Here is a 20,761-nt window from a genome sequence, read left to right as displayed (position 1 = left end):
TTACTGACTCAGCAGTTGAAGATGTACCAGAGCTTTGCTGCCAGCAAGAAGAAGCAGACACTAGGGTACTACTTCATGGAAAACACGCAAGTGACACCGGAAGTGCAGCTGTAATCTTTGTGGCGGACGACACAGATGTCTTCCTTTTGAGCATGGCGTTCTGTACACAAATTACTGCTCCTCTTTATCAGAAATGTGGGACTAAAACTCGCACACATTACATAGACATCACAGCTGTTGTCAACATGAATGGATCTGATGTCTCAGAGGCAGTTATTGGATTGCTCGCTTTCACTGGTTGCGACTCTGTCAGTGCCTTCGCAGGTTGTGGGAAAATGAAAGCATTCAAACTGGTCAAAGCAAATCAGAATTTCCAGAGTCTCTTTAAGGAGCTTGGCCAACAGTGGAGTCTTTCGTCTTCTCTTCAAGCTCGATTGGAACGTTTTGTTTGTGCCATGTATGATGCTACATCTGGAGATGCTTCAGTCAATGAGTTTCGGTACAAACTATTTTGTGCATAGAAAGGTGAGAAAGACTCCTACCAGTTACCGCCATTTGCAGATTGTCTTGGAAAACATGCACGGCGAGCAAATTATCAAACTGCAATTTGGAGACAGAGTTTGATGAACGATCCCAAGACGCCCAATCCTGCAGGCTATGGCTGGAAATTCGTTGGCGATGGTGATGACAGACACTTAGCCTTAGATTGGATGGATGGTGCACCGGCCCCCGACGCTGTTCTTGAGATGCTGTCCTGCAAATTTCGGAAGTCCTGTCGAGTTCCTCAATGTCCCTGTGCTGCAAATGGATTGAAGTGTTCTGACATTTGTACTTTGAGCCCATGTGAAAACCAACCAATGAACGACGGTACAGACAGCGAAATTGAGTTGAGCAGCGAAGACGATTATGAAACTGAAGACTATTAGTTCAAATATTCCAAGATTGTGTACTTTCATTATTGTATTTGAATAACAATAATAATGTGTTTGTCTTATAACATGCCTTATATTTTATTTCTGTGTTGCTGTTACAGCTGCGACATTTGAAATCTGGACCAAATGATCAACTTGATGTCGAAAGCACATAATTACATATTTTCTATCATATAATTTGTTTCCAATATATGTAAGGTGTCATTTATTGACAAGGTTCAAATTATATTAAGTTGTATTCAAGGTACTGTTATTATAGTGCCTGAGTTGAAGTTTCTAATGTCGTTCTACATGTTGGAAGACACATTTTTTCTAAGTGAAGAAAAACATTTGTTTCGCATCAAGGGGTCCGCAGTATTTCATGTCGGGTGTCTGTGAGTGTTTATATTTTCTTCTTATGTTTATACGACTATAAAGTGTACTCCATGAGCTTTTTTTGATATATAGATTATACACATTAAAGTATATTAACAGTATAAAACGCTCCCAACTAAAATCCATGGTGTATAAAAATTATCGAAAATCTTCGATTTTGTGCAAGAGGAGGTCGCGTATAAAGTGCCATTACACGATATAAGCTACCGATATTTCCTTGCTATAAAGTGATTTTGATACCCCAGGGGACCCATCTTTACAAAAACTTGACTAGAACAGGGCACTTTGTTTGGTACCAATGACCAAAATTTTGGGCTCGGCCTCATGGACTATATAAAAAGACCGTTCATGTCGTCTATAATTGTGTAAGTGTGTGTCAGTGTGTCTCCTCCATAACTCCAAAACTATGAAACCTAGGGGCCCCAAGCTTTGCAAGCATTCTAAGAGCACTCCAAGGAAGTGCATGAATGAAAATTTGATGTTTGGGTAGGTAAATTTAAACACCCCTTTTGAAGCTAATTACTTTCCAGTACATAATATATCTGTGTGTATTGTTGTGTCATGTCTGGTTTTGTCCCACAAGAGATAAATACAGTATGAAAAAAATCTGGATATTGAGGTATTGCAGATTTAACCCTCACTATCGTGGCAGCCATTTTACAAAATGGTGACCAGCAATTTCAATAAGTTAAATAATATGCAGAAATCTGAGGATCAAAGGGTGAAACTTAAGACTGATTTACACATTGATGCACATAAACTTGCTAATGACACAAATTTGGTTTATTTGAAATGCAAACAAGAAAGCCCATCCTCAGTGGAAAGTACTCGGGGGCCACTTGGACAACTGGAGCGGATGACAGCAACCCTTTCAATGACAACAGTAGTTCCAACAGGAGCATCTGACCAGGCTTCAAAGATGTCTTCCAAGCATGTAAGCAAGTCTCTCTTGGCACCAAGACAGAGGTTTCCACCATCATAGAGTGCTGGAGGAAATGCCTCATTCTCATGGTGAAATAATTCCTTAAAATTACCATCTCTTGTCTGGCAGCCAATGTACAGTCACAATAAGAGTATGGTGTCTTGTTTCAGTGAGGCCAGCTGACTAGTTGCGTATCTTGATCTTTTCAAGGTGGAACGTCCAAACACTTTCAGCTTGTTGCGATGAATAGGATCTCCGATGGGCTTGGTTCTTTCAACCAGACATTCTCTTGTGAAGGCCTTGAATTGTTCTTCGCCAATCTGCACATTTTAGACAGTATCAACTGCTTCAGGCTCTGTGATTTCCTTTGTGTCAAGGACAATCAATCAGGTCCATGCTTTCTTCTTCAAAGGGATTACCAAGCTCTTCAATCACACTAACTAGTGAACATCTTTGACAAATGAAGTCTGCACACTTGCTGTCTGGTCATGGTGACGTGTGTCAATCTCCATTTGCGCATTCTGGTGCCCAAATTGGAATTTCTCTATCATTCTGGCTGCTTCTGGTCCAGCAACCATCCAACGGCGCAGAGCACTAAGGTCGTCGGTAAGGCCAACTGCTCCACCATCACATTTGATGTGAGCTTTGTTCTGTTTGTGTGCGTGGTCAATTGCTATGGAAAAGGTTTTCTTTGTTTTCTGAACGGTGAAGTTGCCAGCCTCAAATTCTCTGTTTATCTCTAGGTGCTTTGGTGGCAGCTCAGCCATGTCTCTCAGATGAACAGAGACCCATTTCTCATAATTTGTCTGGTCGAGGGCAGAGTACAAGGGCACGAGTTTTGTCAAAGCATCAAGGTACATCAAGAATGATGCCCGTCGCAGAGAGTGAACATAGACCAGAACCAGCAGTTCTCGTTCTAGTACAGTTATCCAGTACTGAAACTGAGGGTTTGTCTGTTCTTTTTGGTTGGACCACTCTTCAAAGCTTTCTCCATCTGCCAGACGGGCCTGATGGTAGCAATTATGGGCGCGTTGCTGCAGTGACTTGGTGAGCACTTCTTGCCCGGGCGAAATGAGCAGCTCACAAGAAGGAGTCGGCAGTTCTTGGTGTTGCAATCTCGGCTTTTACCAGTGCTTGTATCCAGCCACTTCCTTGCAACCAATCCTCCAGCATCTTCAAGGCTGCTATCTCGATATGTAACTCACCAAACATTACCACAAACTTATCTTCACCATAGTTCTCAGGTCACCTCCATTGAAGTTGCTTGGCCAAGGCAAAGGTGGCTGATCGAAGGTAACTGGTGTCTGTTCTGGGTTCAAATGCCTTACAGCATTCTTCACAATATCCATTGAATGTTGTATCATTGCTACTGTATTAGCACTTTCCAGGAACAGCGAAAGCAAGGCAGTGGAATACATGACTCGAGTTATTGGTGGTTGGCAAGAAATGCAGCCCAAGATATATTATCCCCGTCGCAATTTTGTCTTCAAGGACCAGCCTTGCATTTTCTCACCAAAAGTAGTCCCTGCTCAGGGACACCAAACTAGTAGCTGGCACAGACAATGTTTTTAAACTGGTGGTAACAGGTGGCACGTCAGTGTAATAGGAAGGCAAGTGCTGGGTGGTCTTTGAGTTTGCATCCCCAGATCTTCCAGTAATGACAATGCCTCGATCTACTCCTTCACTCGTGGATGAGGGATGCTGAATAAGGGAAATGGTGGTACCATGGAAGGACTCCTTTGCTGTCACACTGGGGTTGTGATTTATGTTGGCTGTGGCAGCAGTTGTGACTACACTGCCACACATCTTGGGAGGGCAGACTACTCGTTCTCGGTGAAACTGTTGGCAAACACTGTTCCCCATCTGTGCTGAGAGCTGAAGAATATGATCATAGGAGATACTTATACCAAGGTGTGAAAGCCTCTTGACTAGTTCTCTTTTGCATGTGCCTTATGTACGTGGGTACTAGTGTCTCCTGTTCAGGGCTGTGCCTGACTGTGATGGATACTCTGTTTCCATGCTCCGCTTGTGCTTGATGCTGTTGAACTTCAGCATTTGGGCGATCGTGCTGCAGGCATTGTATATGCCACCTGGTCCTTTATGTTGGGACCCTCAAGAACCATGTTCATTGGTGCAAGCAACAGCAATGGAACTGATTCCTCCTGACATCCTTCTCGGAATCCAGAGAAAGACATAGCTTCCACAAACATATGGCGATGAACAAGTGCTGCATGCGCAATGGGGACTCGAACACTGTCGCTGTACAGCTCACAGGCTTTGCCAAGAGCAAGATTGAGGTCTTCAATGAAGGCAAGCAGGACATTTCGCCCATTGTTGTAGGCCCGCATATTTGGAAACTGGGCCAAGAGTCATTCCTTTAATTGTGTGGAGTGTACTCTGGCATGGTGTTGCTCTCCAAGCTGATTCAATCTGGTCATATAGAGGTGGGTAAGATCAGCCAATTTGAAAACAGGTAATGTCTGCTCATCCAATCGTGTTTCCTCAACGTGCAGAACCAATTCAGCAAATACAGTTCCAGATACCTCTCTCCACCTAATTGGCCTTGGATTCCTCAGATTTGGCCTACCTAGCTCGATTGTACAATCCCGATAAACACTTGCGATGGTACTTGGCCTCCAACATCATCGTGTCACCTGCACTGAGTTTGGTTAGCATTTCCGTGTCCTGAAGAAGCTCCACACAAGCATGAACCCACCTGTCAATCTGAAATGTGGCTGCTTCATGGAGACCCTCGCTTCTTGGCGATTGTTCACAGGAGAAACGCAGTGCTTCTAGGACTATTTTCTTGCAAGGTGAATGTGATCTAATGCACATGCATGTAGCCAATGCATCTTGGCCTTGATTCTCTATTGTGAGCAACTTTTTTTCTGCTCTTTTCAACATTGTTGTATTGTATTTGAGCCTGCATGTTTGATGATACTGAGTATTGTTTGCTACCATGGTTGCTTCGATGTGGAATCTTTCATCGAGTCATTTCTAACTGAAGAGTACTTGGGAGCTGGCCAAGCTCATTTAATTTGACCAGGTTTTCTGCCAACGATCTGAAGCCACTTCCCACGTCTTTCCTTCTAGAGTCTAGACTGTGAATGACGCGTCAGTGGCTGTGCTTTGTGCTCGTGGCAAATAATACACAGCTTCCAGTCTGTTTCAGTTCAATGTCCAGATATTGATGGAGGAGGATGCTCCAGGTCAGGGAATTTAAATCTTTTCGACATTATCTTGGGCTACCTCTTCTACATCAGATCTTCCTTCCGCAGTTGTCTGTTAGAAAAGAAATCGAATAAAAATACTAAATATCTTGTGCAACATCTTGTACATCTATGATTACGATAATAAGTATCATTTATGTTTACAACTAGCGATATTGTGATGCGGCTTGATTCGGAGATAGATATAATTTGGTGAATAAAATTGAAGATCGAAGCTAGATGCAAATTTCTGTGAACTACGGGCCTTAAAAAAGCAACATCTCGCTCCCAGGAAGCGAAAATGGCAACACTGGCAAAAATATTCCTCACTGGTGATCTTCCTCTTCGCTCTTGGTCGAATGAGTTAGCAGAAGCCACCACCAATGGGTGATATTCTTGGATTATGCAGGTTAATGAGTTCATGAACACAATAAACATTACAATGTATATGTTTCAAGCAAGTGTATATTTTTCAATATTTAAATCAGCCTTTAATTTCACCTTCTGGTGCTCAGATTTCAGCATACTAGTGAACTTTTTGAAACTGATCGTGGCCATTTTATATAAATGGCTGCCACGGACGTCAGGGTCAAATCTGCGATGCCACAATATCCAGATTTGTTCATAATGTATTTGTCCACCTGTGTTCCAAATTTGGTGCTTTTATCAAAAAAAAGATGCCCAAGTGTTGTCAATGGTGTTGCCATGATACCCCACTCTTGCCTTGGAAACACGATCTACGCTCATGGACTAATTAAAGTATATAATCAAAATATTACATTGGATTTGAGAATCGGATCTGGTGGATCGAAATCTGGCGATTTTTATAACTGTATTTATTTAAAGGCCCAGTCACACCTTGACGTTTTAGCCAACGTATGCCGATTTTTTTTTTTTTAATTTTTTTTCTAAAACGCTGGCACACGTTGAATACGTTATGGGTAAGTTTTGATAACATTGAGAGCACGCTGAAAAACACTGCCATACGTCGTTGTACGTTGGCTTTAAACGTTGTACTTTTTGGTTGTCCTCAAATTTTTTCATGCTTGAAATTTCACGACGTATGCCGGCGTATGACTCGCACGTTCCGCTACGCTGGCCACAAGTTGTATGCACGGTCTGCGATCGTTGACAGACGTCAACACATGCAACTTGTAAGTTAATCATAAGTTGAGACACGCCGAGGTAATGTTTAGCGTACCCGAAACTTATTTCTAACCTATGATTAGCGTGTTGTTGGCACGTTACGCGATCGTTGCCGCACATCGACAGACGTTACTTTTAAGTTACTCATAGGCTGAAAGACGTCGGTATAATGGATCGTCCTTGCATCAGCGTCCACGGCCACGGCCAGGACACTTATTTGCAGCATTCTTCAAACTTTTCTTGGGCATGACGAGGATGTTCACACTTCGATGTCTAGCTTGGCTATGATTCCAATTGTCCATCGGCAGCGTCTATTTAAAATAGTCGAGTTTGAGCGTTTTAACACGTTCAGAAGAAACGCTTCAAATTTCCAAACCCCAGCGTCAAAAAACAAAGGTGAGTGACAGCAATTTAAATCGTTCATTTTAAACAATCAAAATAGTTGAGTGGTACCGTTTAAAAGTCGTTGAGTGTAAAAAAAATCCAATTGTTGAGCGCAAGCGTCTACTTTCAATAGTGGAGATGCAGCCATTTAAATCGTTGAGTTTATCATTTAAATCGTTAAACGCAAGGACGATCCATCATAACCCACACCCTCCCCCTCACACTCACCTACTACTGCCAACATGAACAAACTACTACTAATACTAATACTGATACTGATACTGATACTGTTACTGCTGACATGGACATCTACTCAAAAAGGACTCGAAAACACTGTTGGGTTCCCCTTTTATGAGCAGCATTTTTATATACCAATTCCCAAAACCGCTGGGAACACGTCTTTATATGGCAGTTGTAATCTAGAAACACGTTAATTTCTTTTTTTTTGTCGACCGGAAGACGTCATTGGAATACGTCTACATACGTCAATGTGTGTTGGGACTACGTAAAGAATTGGTTCAAAGCACGTCAAACATAAGTTAGAAATAAGTTTCGCGTAAAAAAGACATTACCGCGACGTGTTTCGACTTATGAGTAGCTTATAAGTAGCCTTTGTGGACGTGTGTAAGCGTCCGCATATCGTGTGTAAAACTTATCCCCATCGCATGCGGAACGTGTGTCATACGCCGAGTACGTCGTAAAATTTTGAACATGTTTAAAATTTCTTGACGTACTCTACTTACTACGACGTATGATAGCGTACTTTAGCGTTCTACTCACGTATACCAGACTTACTCATACCCTATTTGACGTGCCCCAACGTTTTAGACACATTTTTCTTAGGTCGGCATACGCTGGCAAGATCGCCAAGGTGTGACCGTGATGTTGACACTTCCATTTCTACGGCAGTTATGATTCGAATCGTTGTGCGTCAGCCTTTTAATAGGCTACGTCACGACATCGTCGGCGATGCGTGCAACGCGCTATGCCTAAGTTAGACTATCGTTGGGCATCGGTTGTGTAGGCCGACAACAGGTTCAGCATTCGTTGGTATAAGTTATCTATAACACAACGAAACGTTCTGTGTCCGTTACCAATGCGTTATACATAAGACCAAGTCGCTATGAATACGTCCGAATCTTTAAAAAAAAAACATCAAAAGTTCAATGTAAGCCAGCGTTTTAGATACATTTTAATACGTTGCCATCGCTGGCTAAAACATCAAGATGTGACCGGGCCTTAAGCAAAGCATTAAACTTAACTTCTTCTATGGTTCGGATGATTATATTGCATCAATAAATGATTAAGGAATGTGCAGAAAGTGGAACTTCATAGAGCACAACAAAAGCAATTAACCAGAGGGATTGAAGATGCTTTTGCAAGCTATGGCGATAGTCTACAGGAGTCCTTTTTCTCGGCATTTACGAACGCAGTTTGTTTTTTTTCACCTTTTTGTGCGATCTGCTTTCTTTATAAAAGATCAATGTAAATCTATTGATATACCTATAAAAGTTCCAACGTCGAATCAAACCTTGTGTTCCCAATTCCACCATGTTGTTGGTTTGACCAAGCAAGACGTTTGACATTTCGTGTACTCTCTGTGGGAATTTAGTTTCACCAATTTTTCACTTGAATTCCACATTTAAAGAACTATGTTTCAAAGTAAGCCTTTGTGGTTCTCTTTTTCATGTACTTTATCCATGCAGGACTTCGTATGTAACCAGTGAATCAATACATTTTAAATCGATTGGTGTATCAAACAGCACAGCATCCTGTCATTTTTAGACGAATGATGAGCGATCATGTGCTCATTCGATAAGTTATTGACGGATATAAAATGAAGCGTTTCATACTTGGTTGGTCATGTGAAAAGCAAGTTTTATACAAAGCCTGGTGTTTGCTTGGTGGTGAGGGTGGTTGGCCTGGGATCTTCTGGTCCTGGGTTTGAGCCATATTTTCCGCTGAATTAATACCAGGTGGGGTTGATTCAGCCTGTCATCCATCTGAGGTCGGCAAAATGAAATGTACTGGTATAGGGGCACAGCATCTGCGGCATAGTCGCACCACAAAATTGTAGCTACCCACAGCCAAGCTGCCATGTGCAAGAATAAGAAGACACAAAATACAGTACAAGGAGTCCCCGGGTTCTGAACAATCATTCATACAATAAGTATATTGAATCAGATATGCTTTATAAAGGTTATGTTATTTCTTTTTTGTGAGTTTCAAGGCAAAATAAATTTGATAACACCCAAATTCTGAGCTGTTTGCCATATTAACGTGTTTTCCAAATTGCAGAGCCACATTTTATTTATTTATTTTCTACCCGTTACATGATGATTGCCAGCTGTTTATGAAGAATAATGTTTATGCACATCTCCTTGAAACTTTTGTTATTCAACGTTGTTTTTTCAAATTTGTTTATTGAAATAAAAACAATGGAGAAAGCTACTCAAGGTGTTTGAGTTATGTGCAGTGCAGTATGGTACTGTACTGTGATCGGTAATCGGCACTCAATGGACTCACATTGGACGATGCCGATTCCCGAAAAATTGCCGGTTGCCGAGTCCGATATCAGCCCAGCACGAATATATATATATATATATATATATATATATATATATATATATATATATATATATATATATATATATATATATATATATATATATATATATGTATGTATGTATGTTAGTCTGTGTGTGGTCACTCATAAAGCATAACATTATCTTTGTTAACTTCCCTCCCCATGCCACCCCCCCCTCACCTTTCTCTCAATTTTTCTCCCCTACTCCCTCCCTCCTAATACATTGCAGCAGTATTCTCCCCCCACTTCCTCCCTCTACCCTCCTTGCTTGCTCTCCTCCCACCTCCTCACTCTGTCTCCCTCTTCCACCTCTCTCTCTCCCACCCCTCTTTCTCCCCTCTTTCTCTCTCTCACCTCTTTCTTTCTCACCCAGTCTCTTGGTATTCCTGTCAGCGAACTATGTTTTGTATATGCTTCTATAAAATAATTTACTTTTATGGGAATGAACTTGTTTATTATTTCTGGATGTCTCATGGCATCACTATAAATGTGACAAATAACGATAAACAAGAAAAAGAGCAATCAGACATTGCAGACTCTCGCCAGGACTTGTTTTGTGTGGTGTATTTTGTGTGGCGTTTGTGTACTGGTGTGTTGCGTAATTAATGAGACATAATTGGAACTGCCACTTTTTAACTGCTGGCAGTGATGACCAGGTCCCAAGATGTCCCACTTTTATCGGACCCCTGACCCTGACCCATGACGTTTTTTATTATTATTATTATTATTATTATTATTATTATTATTATTATTCATAATTCATTTGAATTTAGAATGGGATTAAAATTAATTCAACTCCAATCAAATGGAAGACCAAATAGGTACAGTCATGCATTGGAGTAATCAGAAGCAACCCGAACAAGCAAAAGCAAAGATGAAGTCATCAGGAGGAACAGGAGAATTGGCTTCGCATTTCAGCTGCTAATCCTCTACCCTCAAACCCATCCAGGCACAGCCAAGTGCGCCTTATTTTTTTTTTAAAAAGAAACCCATATCAAAAAATTAAACAATTCTGACTGCCAGACCATGTGTCCGATCAAGTTGAAATGTAAAACATATATTCCCCATCACGACTAGATCATGATTGTGAAATTTCACTTTGATTGATTAGGTTGTTCCAGAGAAAACATTATTTAATATTTATTTCAATCCAATATGGCTGCCACACCATGTGACCTATCAATTATTCCGAAACAAACATGTACACCCATGGCTTGGGGAATATTTGTGTGAAGTTTCCCCTTGATGTCTAGCCATTCTGGAGAAGAAGATTTTTGTAGTTTTTAGGGTAAATCCAATATGGCTGTCAACCATGTGATCTATGATATATGTGTGAACGTTTTGTTCCTCATGGATAGGTGGTCATACGTGTAAAGTTTCACCTCAATCTGTTCAGCCACTTCAGAGAAAATGATTTTGAAGGTTTTTATTTTTATTTTTATTTTTTAAACAATATGGCTGCTGTTTCACGTGACTGATGATATCATCATATTTTTTTTCTGTGGACCATTTTATCTCGAGATGACCCTCAATTTTTATACTGATCAGATGTAGCATTCCACATATATAATGATGTCATAACGAAGGCACCAATGATGTCATCAAAAAAAAATCACACTTATTCCACATGCCTTGTGCAAAGTTTCAATTTTTTCCTTGGTGCGGTTTCAGATACAGAAGTCCAAAGTTTTTCCAACATAGCTGCCACACCACGTGATCTATCATGTCATAATCATGATTAAGACATTCTACATGAGTAGTCGCACCAATGGTGAAAATTTATTCTCAATCCGACAAGTGTTTGTGAAGAAAAACATGAAAGTTCTGTACAGACAAACAAACAAACGTAACCAAACACAATACCCTCTCTTCAGCGAGGGTAAATATTTCAATTGTACTTAACATCCAGGAATCATGAGCTATTAAGCCATTTCCTCAAATATGTATGTCAAGCAGGTGAACAATTCCCTTGCTTCTTCTGCTGTGCTGCCCATTTATGATGCCACTTTTGCATAGTCCTTCTGTTCCACTACTCGTTCAGCTTTTTGTGCCGAAACTGTTCCACCATCTCTTGCTACCTGCCGTTGCTCTCTCCTGCCCCTGCCCTTGTGCCACTGCCCCCTCCCTCAACACCCTTGTGCTGCCTGTGTCCTTATGCTGCCCACCCCTCCTTTGCCCTTCCTGACACCCCATGTCTTAAGGCCCGGTCACACCTTGACGTTTTAGCCAACGTATGCCGATTTTTGATTTTTTTTTCTAAAACGCTGGCACACGTTGAATACGTTATGGGTAAGTTTTGATAACATTGAGAGCACGCTGAAAAACACTGCCATACGTCGTTGTACGTTGGCTTTAAACGTTGTACTTTTTGGTTGTCCTCAAATTTTTTCATGCTTGAAATTTCACGACGTATGCCGGCGTATGACTCACACGTTCCGCTACGCTGGCCACAAGTTGTATGCACGGTCTGCGATCATTGACAGACGTCAACACATGCTACTTGTAAGTTAATCATAAGTTGAGACACGCCGAGGTAATGTTTAGTGTACCCGAAACTTATTTCTAACCTATGATTAACGTGTTGTTGGCACGTTACGCGATCGTTGCCACACGTCGACAGACGTTACTTTTAAGTTACTCATAGGCTGAAAGACGTCAGTATAATGGATCGTCCTTGCGTCAGCGTCCACGGCCACGGCCAGGACACTTATTTGCAGCATTCTTCAAACTTTTCTTCGGCATGACGAGGATGTTCACACTTCGATGTCTTGCTTGGCTATGATTCCAATTGTCCATCGGCAGCGTCTATTTAAAATAGTCGAGTTTGAGCGTTTTAATACGTTCAGAAGAAACGCTTCAAATTTCCAAACCCCAGCGTCAAAAAACAAAGGCGAGTGACAGCAATTTAAATCGTTCATTGTAAACAATGAAACTAGCTGAGTGGTACCGTTTAAAAGTCGTTGAGTGAAAAATAAATCCAATTGTTGAGTGCAAGCGTCTACTTTCAATAGTGGGGTTTGAGCGATTTAGCACGTTCAATAGAAACGATTAAAATTTCGAAGCGCCAGCGTCAAAAAACAAAGGCGAGTCACAGCAATTTAAATCGTTCATTGTAAACAATGAAAATAGTTGAGTGGTACCGTTTAAAAGTCGTTGAGTGTAAAAAAAATCCAATTGTTGAGCGCAAGCATCTACTTTCAATAATGGAGATGCAGCCATTTAAATCGTTGAGTTTATCATTTAAATCGTTAAATCGTTAAACGCAAGGACGATCCATCATAACCCACACCCTCCCCCTCACACTCACCTACTACTGCCAACATGAACAAACTACTACTAATACTGATACTGATACTGATACTGATACTGTTACTGCTGACATGGTCATCGACTCAAAAAGGACTCGAAAACACTTTTTTTTTTTTTTTTTTTTTTTTTTTTTGTATACCTTGGTCGAGGCTCATATGAGAGCGAACACACAACTCACAGCAAGGAGGCATGAGACAAGAGGGGCGGCGGGAGTGGAAGGGACAAAACATTGGGGAACAGACACAGGTGAACTGTGGAAGGGAGAGGGATGGGGATGGGACGGGGAACATGGCGAGGGGAAGATGGACATTAAAGGGACTTTCAGGAAGGAAAGCAGGAGAATTGAAGGAAGTAGGCTTGGGTGGATTATCGGGGGTAGAAACGATTGAGGATTTGCATGGGGTACGATAACAAGTGGTGGTGAACAGCTGTTTTGAAAGCCTGGAGGGAAGAATGGGAAAGAATAGAGTGAGAAAGTTTATTCCAAAGGCGGGAAAAAAGACGAATGAAAGACTGAACATGACCAGTGATTCGTGATTTTCGTACTTTTACCAGAAGGGGGTTGTTGGCGGACCTTGAGCGCCCTGTGGAAATGTGGTTGGGACAAATCACAGAGAGAGCAGGGGGGGCAAGGCTGGAGAGGAGTCGGTAGAAGACAGAAAGACCAGCGACCAACCTGCGGTGATTGAGTGAGAGGCCCAAAGACTCAGCTTCATTGCGGGAGATGCCAATGATCTTAAAAGCCCTGGTTTCGACAGCGTGAAGTCGAGAAAGGTGGGAGGCAGGAGCACCAGCCCAGAGGGGAGAGCAGTACTCCATCAGGCTACGGACAAAAGCTTTGTAAGTGGTCAGGAGCTCAAGAGGGCCGAGGAAGGACTTTGCACGACGGAGGATTTCCAGTCGGCGACTGGCTTTTGAGGCAAGGTTGGAAATGTGACTTTCCCAGGAAAGGTCATAGCAGATAGTGAGACCCAGAAGCTTGAAAGAAAAGACTTCTTCCAGAGGATTGTTGAGAAAGTGGATGGGGGGGTTTTGTAAACGGTCCTTTCGAAGAGACATAGTGAGAGTGTGAGATTTGTCTGGATTGAAAGACATGTTCCACGTGTTGGACCAGTTTGTGATTTTATCCAGATCTGCAGTGAGCGAAGAAGCTGCTGCTTGCCGGTCTGAGGGATGACAGATGGTACGGCAGAGGGTGGAGTCGTCGGCAAAGAGAAATAGAGGATTTTCCAGAGAGTCCGAGAGATCATTGATGAAAACCAGAAAAAGAACAGGGCCCAGAACGCTACCTTGAGGAACTCCAGCCTGCACAGGAAGAGGGGATGAAAGAACTCCATTTAGGGCCACACGTTGACTGCGACAGGAGAGGAAGTCTGCGAGCCATGAGTGGAGATGGCCTTGAATACCATGGGAAGAGAGTTTGGTGAGTAGGGCAGGGTGCCAGACTGTGTCAAAAGCACGTGATATGTCCAGGGATACGGCTCGGATTTCCTGTCTGGCATTGAGGACCTCCATCCATTGATGGGAGAGCAGAAGCAGCATATCTAGGGTAGAGTGACCTGGTCTGAAACCAAATTGATGATTGGAAATCAAGCCATTGGAGAAGAGGAAGGATTTCATGTCTGAAGCGATGATGGATTGCATAACCTTGCTGATGATTGGGAGAAGGCTGATTGGTCTATAGTTACAGGGATCTGTTTTTGCACCTTTTTTATGCAGGGCAGTGATGTTAGCAGATTTCCAAGCAGATGGCAGATGACCTTGGGAAAATGAGAGGGTGAATAGAACAGAGAGAGGGTGAGCAAGAGCAGAAGAGCAGGCTTTGAGGACACGTGGGCTGATGCCGTCTGGACCGGTTGCAGAATCTGACTCGAGGTTTGAAAGCAAGCTCTCCACCTTGTCAGGAGAAAAGGATACAGAGTCCAGGGACAGTTGGGTGCGACTGGGTAAAGTGGGTAGAGATAGTGATGGGTTTGGGACACAAGATTTAGCTGCAAACACCGAGTTTAGACATTCAGCTTTATCACGTGTGGAATCAGCAGTGCGGCCATTTGAGGTAAGGGAGGGGATGGAGGGGGAACATACACCAGAAACAGATTTGATTAAACGCCACCAGGATTTTGAGGAGGGAGAGAGGTTTGAGAGTTCAGACTTGAGATGAGAAAGATGTTGTTTTCTGGCTCTCCTGAGGGTAGCTACACACTTGTTCCGAGCTTTGTGGAAAGAACTGAGATTGCCCTCAGTTGGGTTTGCTTTCCATGAGGCAAAGGCAAGTTGTTTCAGGACAACTGCCTCGCCACAAGCTTCAGTAAACCAAGGGCGGGAGGAAGGGTAAGACAACTGAACACGAGAGGGGATAAATCTGTGCATGAGGGAGAGCAAGTTTCTTTGAAAGAATTCCCAGGATGAGTTGATGTTTGAGAAAGTAGTGATAGGAGACCAGTCTGTAAGTTTGATGGCTGCTCGGAGACCCTGCCAGTCGGCTTGAGTGAAATGCCAGACTAGACGGCGGTGAGGTGGTTCTCTGATAACAGCCAGAGAGATGTCCACTTTAACAAGGACGTGGTCAGAAGAACCAATTGGAGCGAAGGAAGAGCAGCAGATATTGTCAGGGAAATTTGTCAAAATCAGATCCAGAAGAGATGGAGTACCATTGGTTGAGATCCGGGTCGGGAAGTTGACCGATTGAGTCAGTCCCAATGAGTCACAGAAAGCTTTTGCTGATGTCCCATGGCAGGTGAGAGAGGTACCCACACCTAGCCAACTGGCGTGATGACAATTGAAGTCGCCACATAAGAGGAAGAGAGAGTTTGGATGAGAAGATAGAAGATGGTCCATGTTTTCGGATAGTGAGGTGTAGATGGAGTCATGACTGTTCGGTGGACGGTACAGTACACATATAAACATGAGGTGGGAGTGGAGGGGAAGCCGAAGCCAGAGGTATTCCTGGGGGTGTGGGGGAGTGAGAGCAGTGCAGGGAGAGTGAGGAATAGAGTCTTTGATGAAGAGAGCAACACCTCCACCAGGACGAGGCTCAGGTCTGTCATACCGTAAGAGGGAGTAACCAGGGAGAGATACTTGGGAGTCAGACACGTCTTGGGAGAGGAAAGTTTCTGTTAGGCAGATAATGTCTGGTTTGTCAGTGGCAACCTGCATGGAAAGATCTGAAAGGTTTGAGCGAAGGCCCCGGATATTTGAGGTCCACACTTTTAATGAAGAGGTAGGGGAGGAGGCTTTGGGTGCAGGAGGTGGAGGGGGCGGGGGAGGGTAGGACGAGGGACGAGGGGGGAGGTAAGGAGGGTTGCTGAAGGAGTGTGGGGTATTGCAGAATAGCGAGGGGAGGGGGCCGAATGAGGAGGAGAAAAGGCTCTGTGGTGCTGGGAGAGAGGGGGGACAAGAGACAAGGAAGATGGCAGTTGAGGATTTGAGGAGGTGGAGTGAAAAGATGGAGGTGAGAGGGCAGTGGAGGGAGGCAGGTTGGTGGATGAGAGGGGGGGCAACTTAGAGAAGGAAGAGTGAGGGGGATGAAAGGTGGGAGAAAGGTGAGGGGGGAATTTTTGAAAGAGGTGAGAGGGAGGCTTGGAGGGAGAAGAGTGGGATGGTTGCTTTGAGAGTGAGAGTGAGGGGTGAGGGGGGTGAGTTGGCACTGAAGTTGGAAAAAAAGAATGGTTGATGGAAAGCGAGCATCCATGGCAAACTGTGGTTTTTGAAAACACTGTTGGGTTTCCCTTTTATGAGCAGCATTTTTATATACCAATTCCCAAAACCGCTGGGAACACGTCTTTATATGGCAGTTGTAAGCTAGAAACACGTTCATTTATTTTTTTTGTCGACCAGAAGACGTCATTGGAATACGTCTCCATACGTCGATGTGTGTTGGGACTACGTAAAGAATTGGTTCAAAGCACGTCAAACATAAGTTAGAAATAGGTTTCGCGTAAAAAAGACATTACCGCGACGTGTTTCGACTTATGAGTAGCTTATAAGTAGCCTTTGTGGACGTGTGTGTAAGCATCCACATATCGTGTGTAAAACTTATCCCCATCGCATGCGGAACGTGTGTCATACGCCGAGTACGTCGTAAAATTTTGAACATGTTTAAAATTTCTTGACGTACTCTACTCACTACGACGTATGATGGCGTACTTTAGCGTTCTACTCACGTATACCAAACTTACTCATACCGTATTTGACGTGCCCCAACGTTTTAGACACATTTTTCTTAGGTCGGCATACGTTGTCAAGATCGCCAAGGTGTGACCGCGATGGTGACACTTCCATTTCTACGGCAGTTATGATTCGAATCGTTGTGCGTCAGCCTTTTAATAGGCTACGTCACGACATCGTCGGCGATGCGTGCAACGCGCTATGCCTAAGTTAGACTATCGTTGGGCATCGGTTGTGTAGGCCGACAACAGGTTCAGCATTCGTTGGTATAAGTTATCTATAACACAACGAAACGTTCTGTGTCCGTTACCAATGCGTTATACATAAGACCAAGTCGCTATGAATACGTCCGAATCTTTAAAGAAAAACATCAAAAGTTCAACGTAAGCCAGCGTTTTACATACATTTTAATACGTTGCCATCGCTGGCTAAAACGTCAAGGTGTGACCGGGCCTTTATTCCCTTACAAGCACCCCCTCCCTATTCCCTTGTTTCTCTGCCACCCTCTTTTCCCCCTTTTTGCCATCTTCCCTTTGTTCATATTATATCCATAATTTTTAATGGCTTTCCACACTTCTCTTTTCCATTACTTCTGCAAAGCCTATTTATTATCTTTGTCTCTCCCAGCATTGGTCTCCTCGCTGTTTCTCTTGGTCCCTCTCCTAATCCACTATATTTCAATTCCTCTAATGTCTAAACCAAACTGTTTTGTATTTTGTGTACTGTCATTTATACTCCCCATTGGCTATCTCTCTCCATTGTCGACTGTCCTGTGCCTCACTATTTCTTTTTCTAGAAAGGCCTTTTGCAGGTTGTCTGGATTTTTATGCTGCTGCAGCCGAAGGCCAGAGGCATTATGTTTTCGGATTGTCCGTCCGACTCCATCCATGCGTCCGTCCGTCTGTTCTGTTTTTTTGTTATCATGATAACTTGTGAACCACTCACAGGTTTTCAACCAAACTTTGCATAAGTATAGACTGTCAAACAATGATCGACCAATTTGATTTTGGGTCCACAAAGTCAAAGGTCTTGTGCCCTTTAATTGAAAATCTTTGTTACCGTGATAACTCGTGAACCACTGAAGGTATTTGAACCAATTTTGGCACTAGTATTGACTTTAATACAAGACGAACCAAATCATTGATGGGTTCAACAGTTCAAAGGTCATATGCCCTTTGAAAATCATGCAGACCATAAATCGAGTTCGAAGAAGTCTCTCTTCTCCACACTCCCTCTCATGTGACCCTTAATTGAGATCAAACGTGGGTTTACCCCTAATGCAGGTGGAGGCGTATCCATTGACTCATTTGCATCAAATTATTATATATATATATACATTTTGTATTTGCGTCTAATTGTGATTGTATTACTTTCTAGTTTCTGCTGCTCCAAAACTTCCTTAATGTTATTACCCACATGAGCACCATCCTTTGCACACTTAACCTTTTTACGAATGTATTTATAATTACGTGCTCTTCTGGATGCCGTGTTCTTGGTTAAAAAAACACATGTTGAGATCACAGCCACTCCTTTATGAGGTGGTGTGGTTACTTGGCCTCATTGTACTCTTTGTTTTGTGTTTTATGGTAGTGATGAGTTGAAAAGTTGGCTTTTCTGAAAGGTACTTGAGGCTTGCACTGGTCTGATTGCTTGTGTGCATCATTGTTTTTCCAGGTCATGACCACGGCAATTCCAGTCTCAATGGTAGCCACTTTGGCCACGGTCATTCCCACGGTCATTCCCACGGTCATTCCCACGGACATTCCCACGGACATTCCCATGGACATGGACATGAGCATGGACACAGTCATGAGCATGGTCAGGCATTTATCTTTGTTTCTTCTTGAATCTCCCTTAGAGTTTATCTTGTCTTGCTGAAGTGGTTTCAAGTAAAACTAAAGCTTAATATAAAATAGTGCTACGTTTCATCCTAAAGGGTTCCTGCTATTATAGAATAGTATTAAATGATACCCTAAAATTATGTTAGCCTGGAACTAAAATTTATATCCCTTTAACTGTAAGGAAGCCTGTTTTGAAAGCCCGTGTTTCTGGATTTATGAGAGATGATGGATCCGTTTATTATTATTATTTTTTTTAAATACAGTGTCGATGCTGAATCCCCTGAGATTTAATATAGCTGTTCCTACTGTCGTAGAATAATAAAAATGGTATTGTTGGAAAGCTAATACTGTAGAAGTGGAAATTTTCGTGCTGAGCAATATGAAAACATGTTCGCACATTTTTATTTTTACTTTTTTGGAGTTTGCACAAGGCAAATGGAAATCGCAATGATGTTAATTAACCTTGTGAAACTTCACCGAGCATTTACATCGGAAGAAAAAAACTGTGTCACCACAATTGAAGAGAAACAGGGTCAAAACCATACTTTATTATAAACTGAGGTTTACAAACCTGGTGTAAATCATACGGAACCAATGAAATCCGGATTGCCAAATAAGACAGGAAAGTACTGAAAAACACATCAAATCTAGAGTTAATTGAATGCAGAGATTTGTAAATTCATCCTTTCCTGGAGCATTGGGTATTTTTATTAATTGCAATCTCCAGCCTCGGCATTGCTATCTCCACAAGGTAGTGTGGGACTTACTCCCACACTAGCTTTCAATATTTCCTCGTTAGTGGTCTGAACAGATGGTGCATCAAGCTCTGCTTTATCCAAGCTTGCAAGTTTGTGGAAGCATTGAAGTTTGTCTGATTTTAAAATCGGCTTCAAATAACGCAGTTGCGCACCGTGTAGGCCTATGCTACACATGCTGGCTAAGCACATTGCTTGCTCTTCATTACAGCACGACTGGCAACTGGGTGTATATGACACGTGCAAATTATTGTGCACTCTGGTACTGTAATTTGCTGCAACAGAGAAGTACGAAAATTGATGCAGAAAGAAAAAATTCCACTTTTACAGTGGTTGGACACCACTATTCGTGGGGGATAGTTTCCTGGAAAATGCCACGAATGTCGAATCCCCAAATGTCGGTGCATTGTTTCAATGGGAAAAAAGGGGATAAGTTCCTGGCGGTTCGTGATTAATGAGGGGAAATCTGAAAAACCGTGAATACTCCCGCAAAAAAACCCCGCAAATACACCTGAAAAAAAACTGCAAATGTGCGAAGCACAGGGCCGTGAATGCAGGAGCAGGTCGCATGTTATCGTCCGCAAATAGCAAACCCGCGAATAGCGGGGTCTGACAGTAATATAATAAATGTATTGGGAAAGCTAATCAATTGACTTGGTCAGAAAGTGAATAATTTATTTACCTGCAACAAAAGTTGGTGTCAGTTTAATCTCAAAGGTGCCTGTTTTATAAGCATTCTTTCCGTCATTGAAGAAGAAGAAGTGGGAATGGGAGCTTCCTGCATCAAAGTGCGACCCGTCCAGGGAATTGTCACCTTCGACAAAAAGAACTGCCTCAAGACCGATGTGCTTCACGGCATGAAAGGAATGATTATTATATTATTATATGGGAGCTTCATGAAGCAGTTCCAATGGTAACATTTATCATTCTATGACAGCAGGAACCCTTTGGAAGAACACAGGAGGAGCACACAAAATTATATGTAGTAATATTTTTCGAAGTAATGTGAAAAAAACATAAAGTACACGGAAGGAGCACACAGACAACCACCACAGCTACAACAACAGCCATTACTTGTTATAAAATCTCCTATTTCTGCATGTTTTACTTCATGTTATATCCTCATTGACAATC

The 20,761-nt window shown here is 42.5% G+C and overlaps 1 protein-coding gene across 1 annotated transcript in view; it reads left to right on the top strand.

Annotated features, from left to right (window-relative positions):
- The window catches only part of SLC30A7 (solute carrier family 30 member 7), a 97,352-nt gene that overhangs the window by 18,134 nt on the left and 58,457 nt on the right, over positions 1-20,761 (top strand). The window contains exon 6 of the mRNA XM_085885748.1: positions 18,706-18,849. Coding sequence (XP_085741874.1) covers positions 18,706-18,849 — 144 coding nt within the window. The remainder of the gene's footprint in view (positions 1-18,705; positions 18,850-20,761) is intronic.

The sequence above is a fragment of the Eptatretus burgeri genome, chromosome 6, assembly GCF_056783735.1.
Source record: "Eptatretus burgeri isolate ZD-2024b chromosome 6, Ebu_testis_v1, whole genome shotgun sequence".
NCBI lineage: Eukaryota > Metazoa > Chordata > Myxini > Myxiniformes > Myxinidae > Eptatretus > Eptatretus burgeri.
The sequence above is the reverse complement of the archived record's forward strand: the minus strand, read 5'-3'. Positions and strand labels throughout refer to the sequence as shown.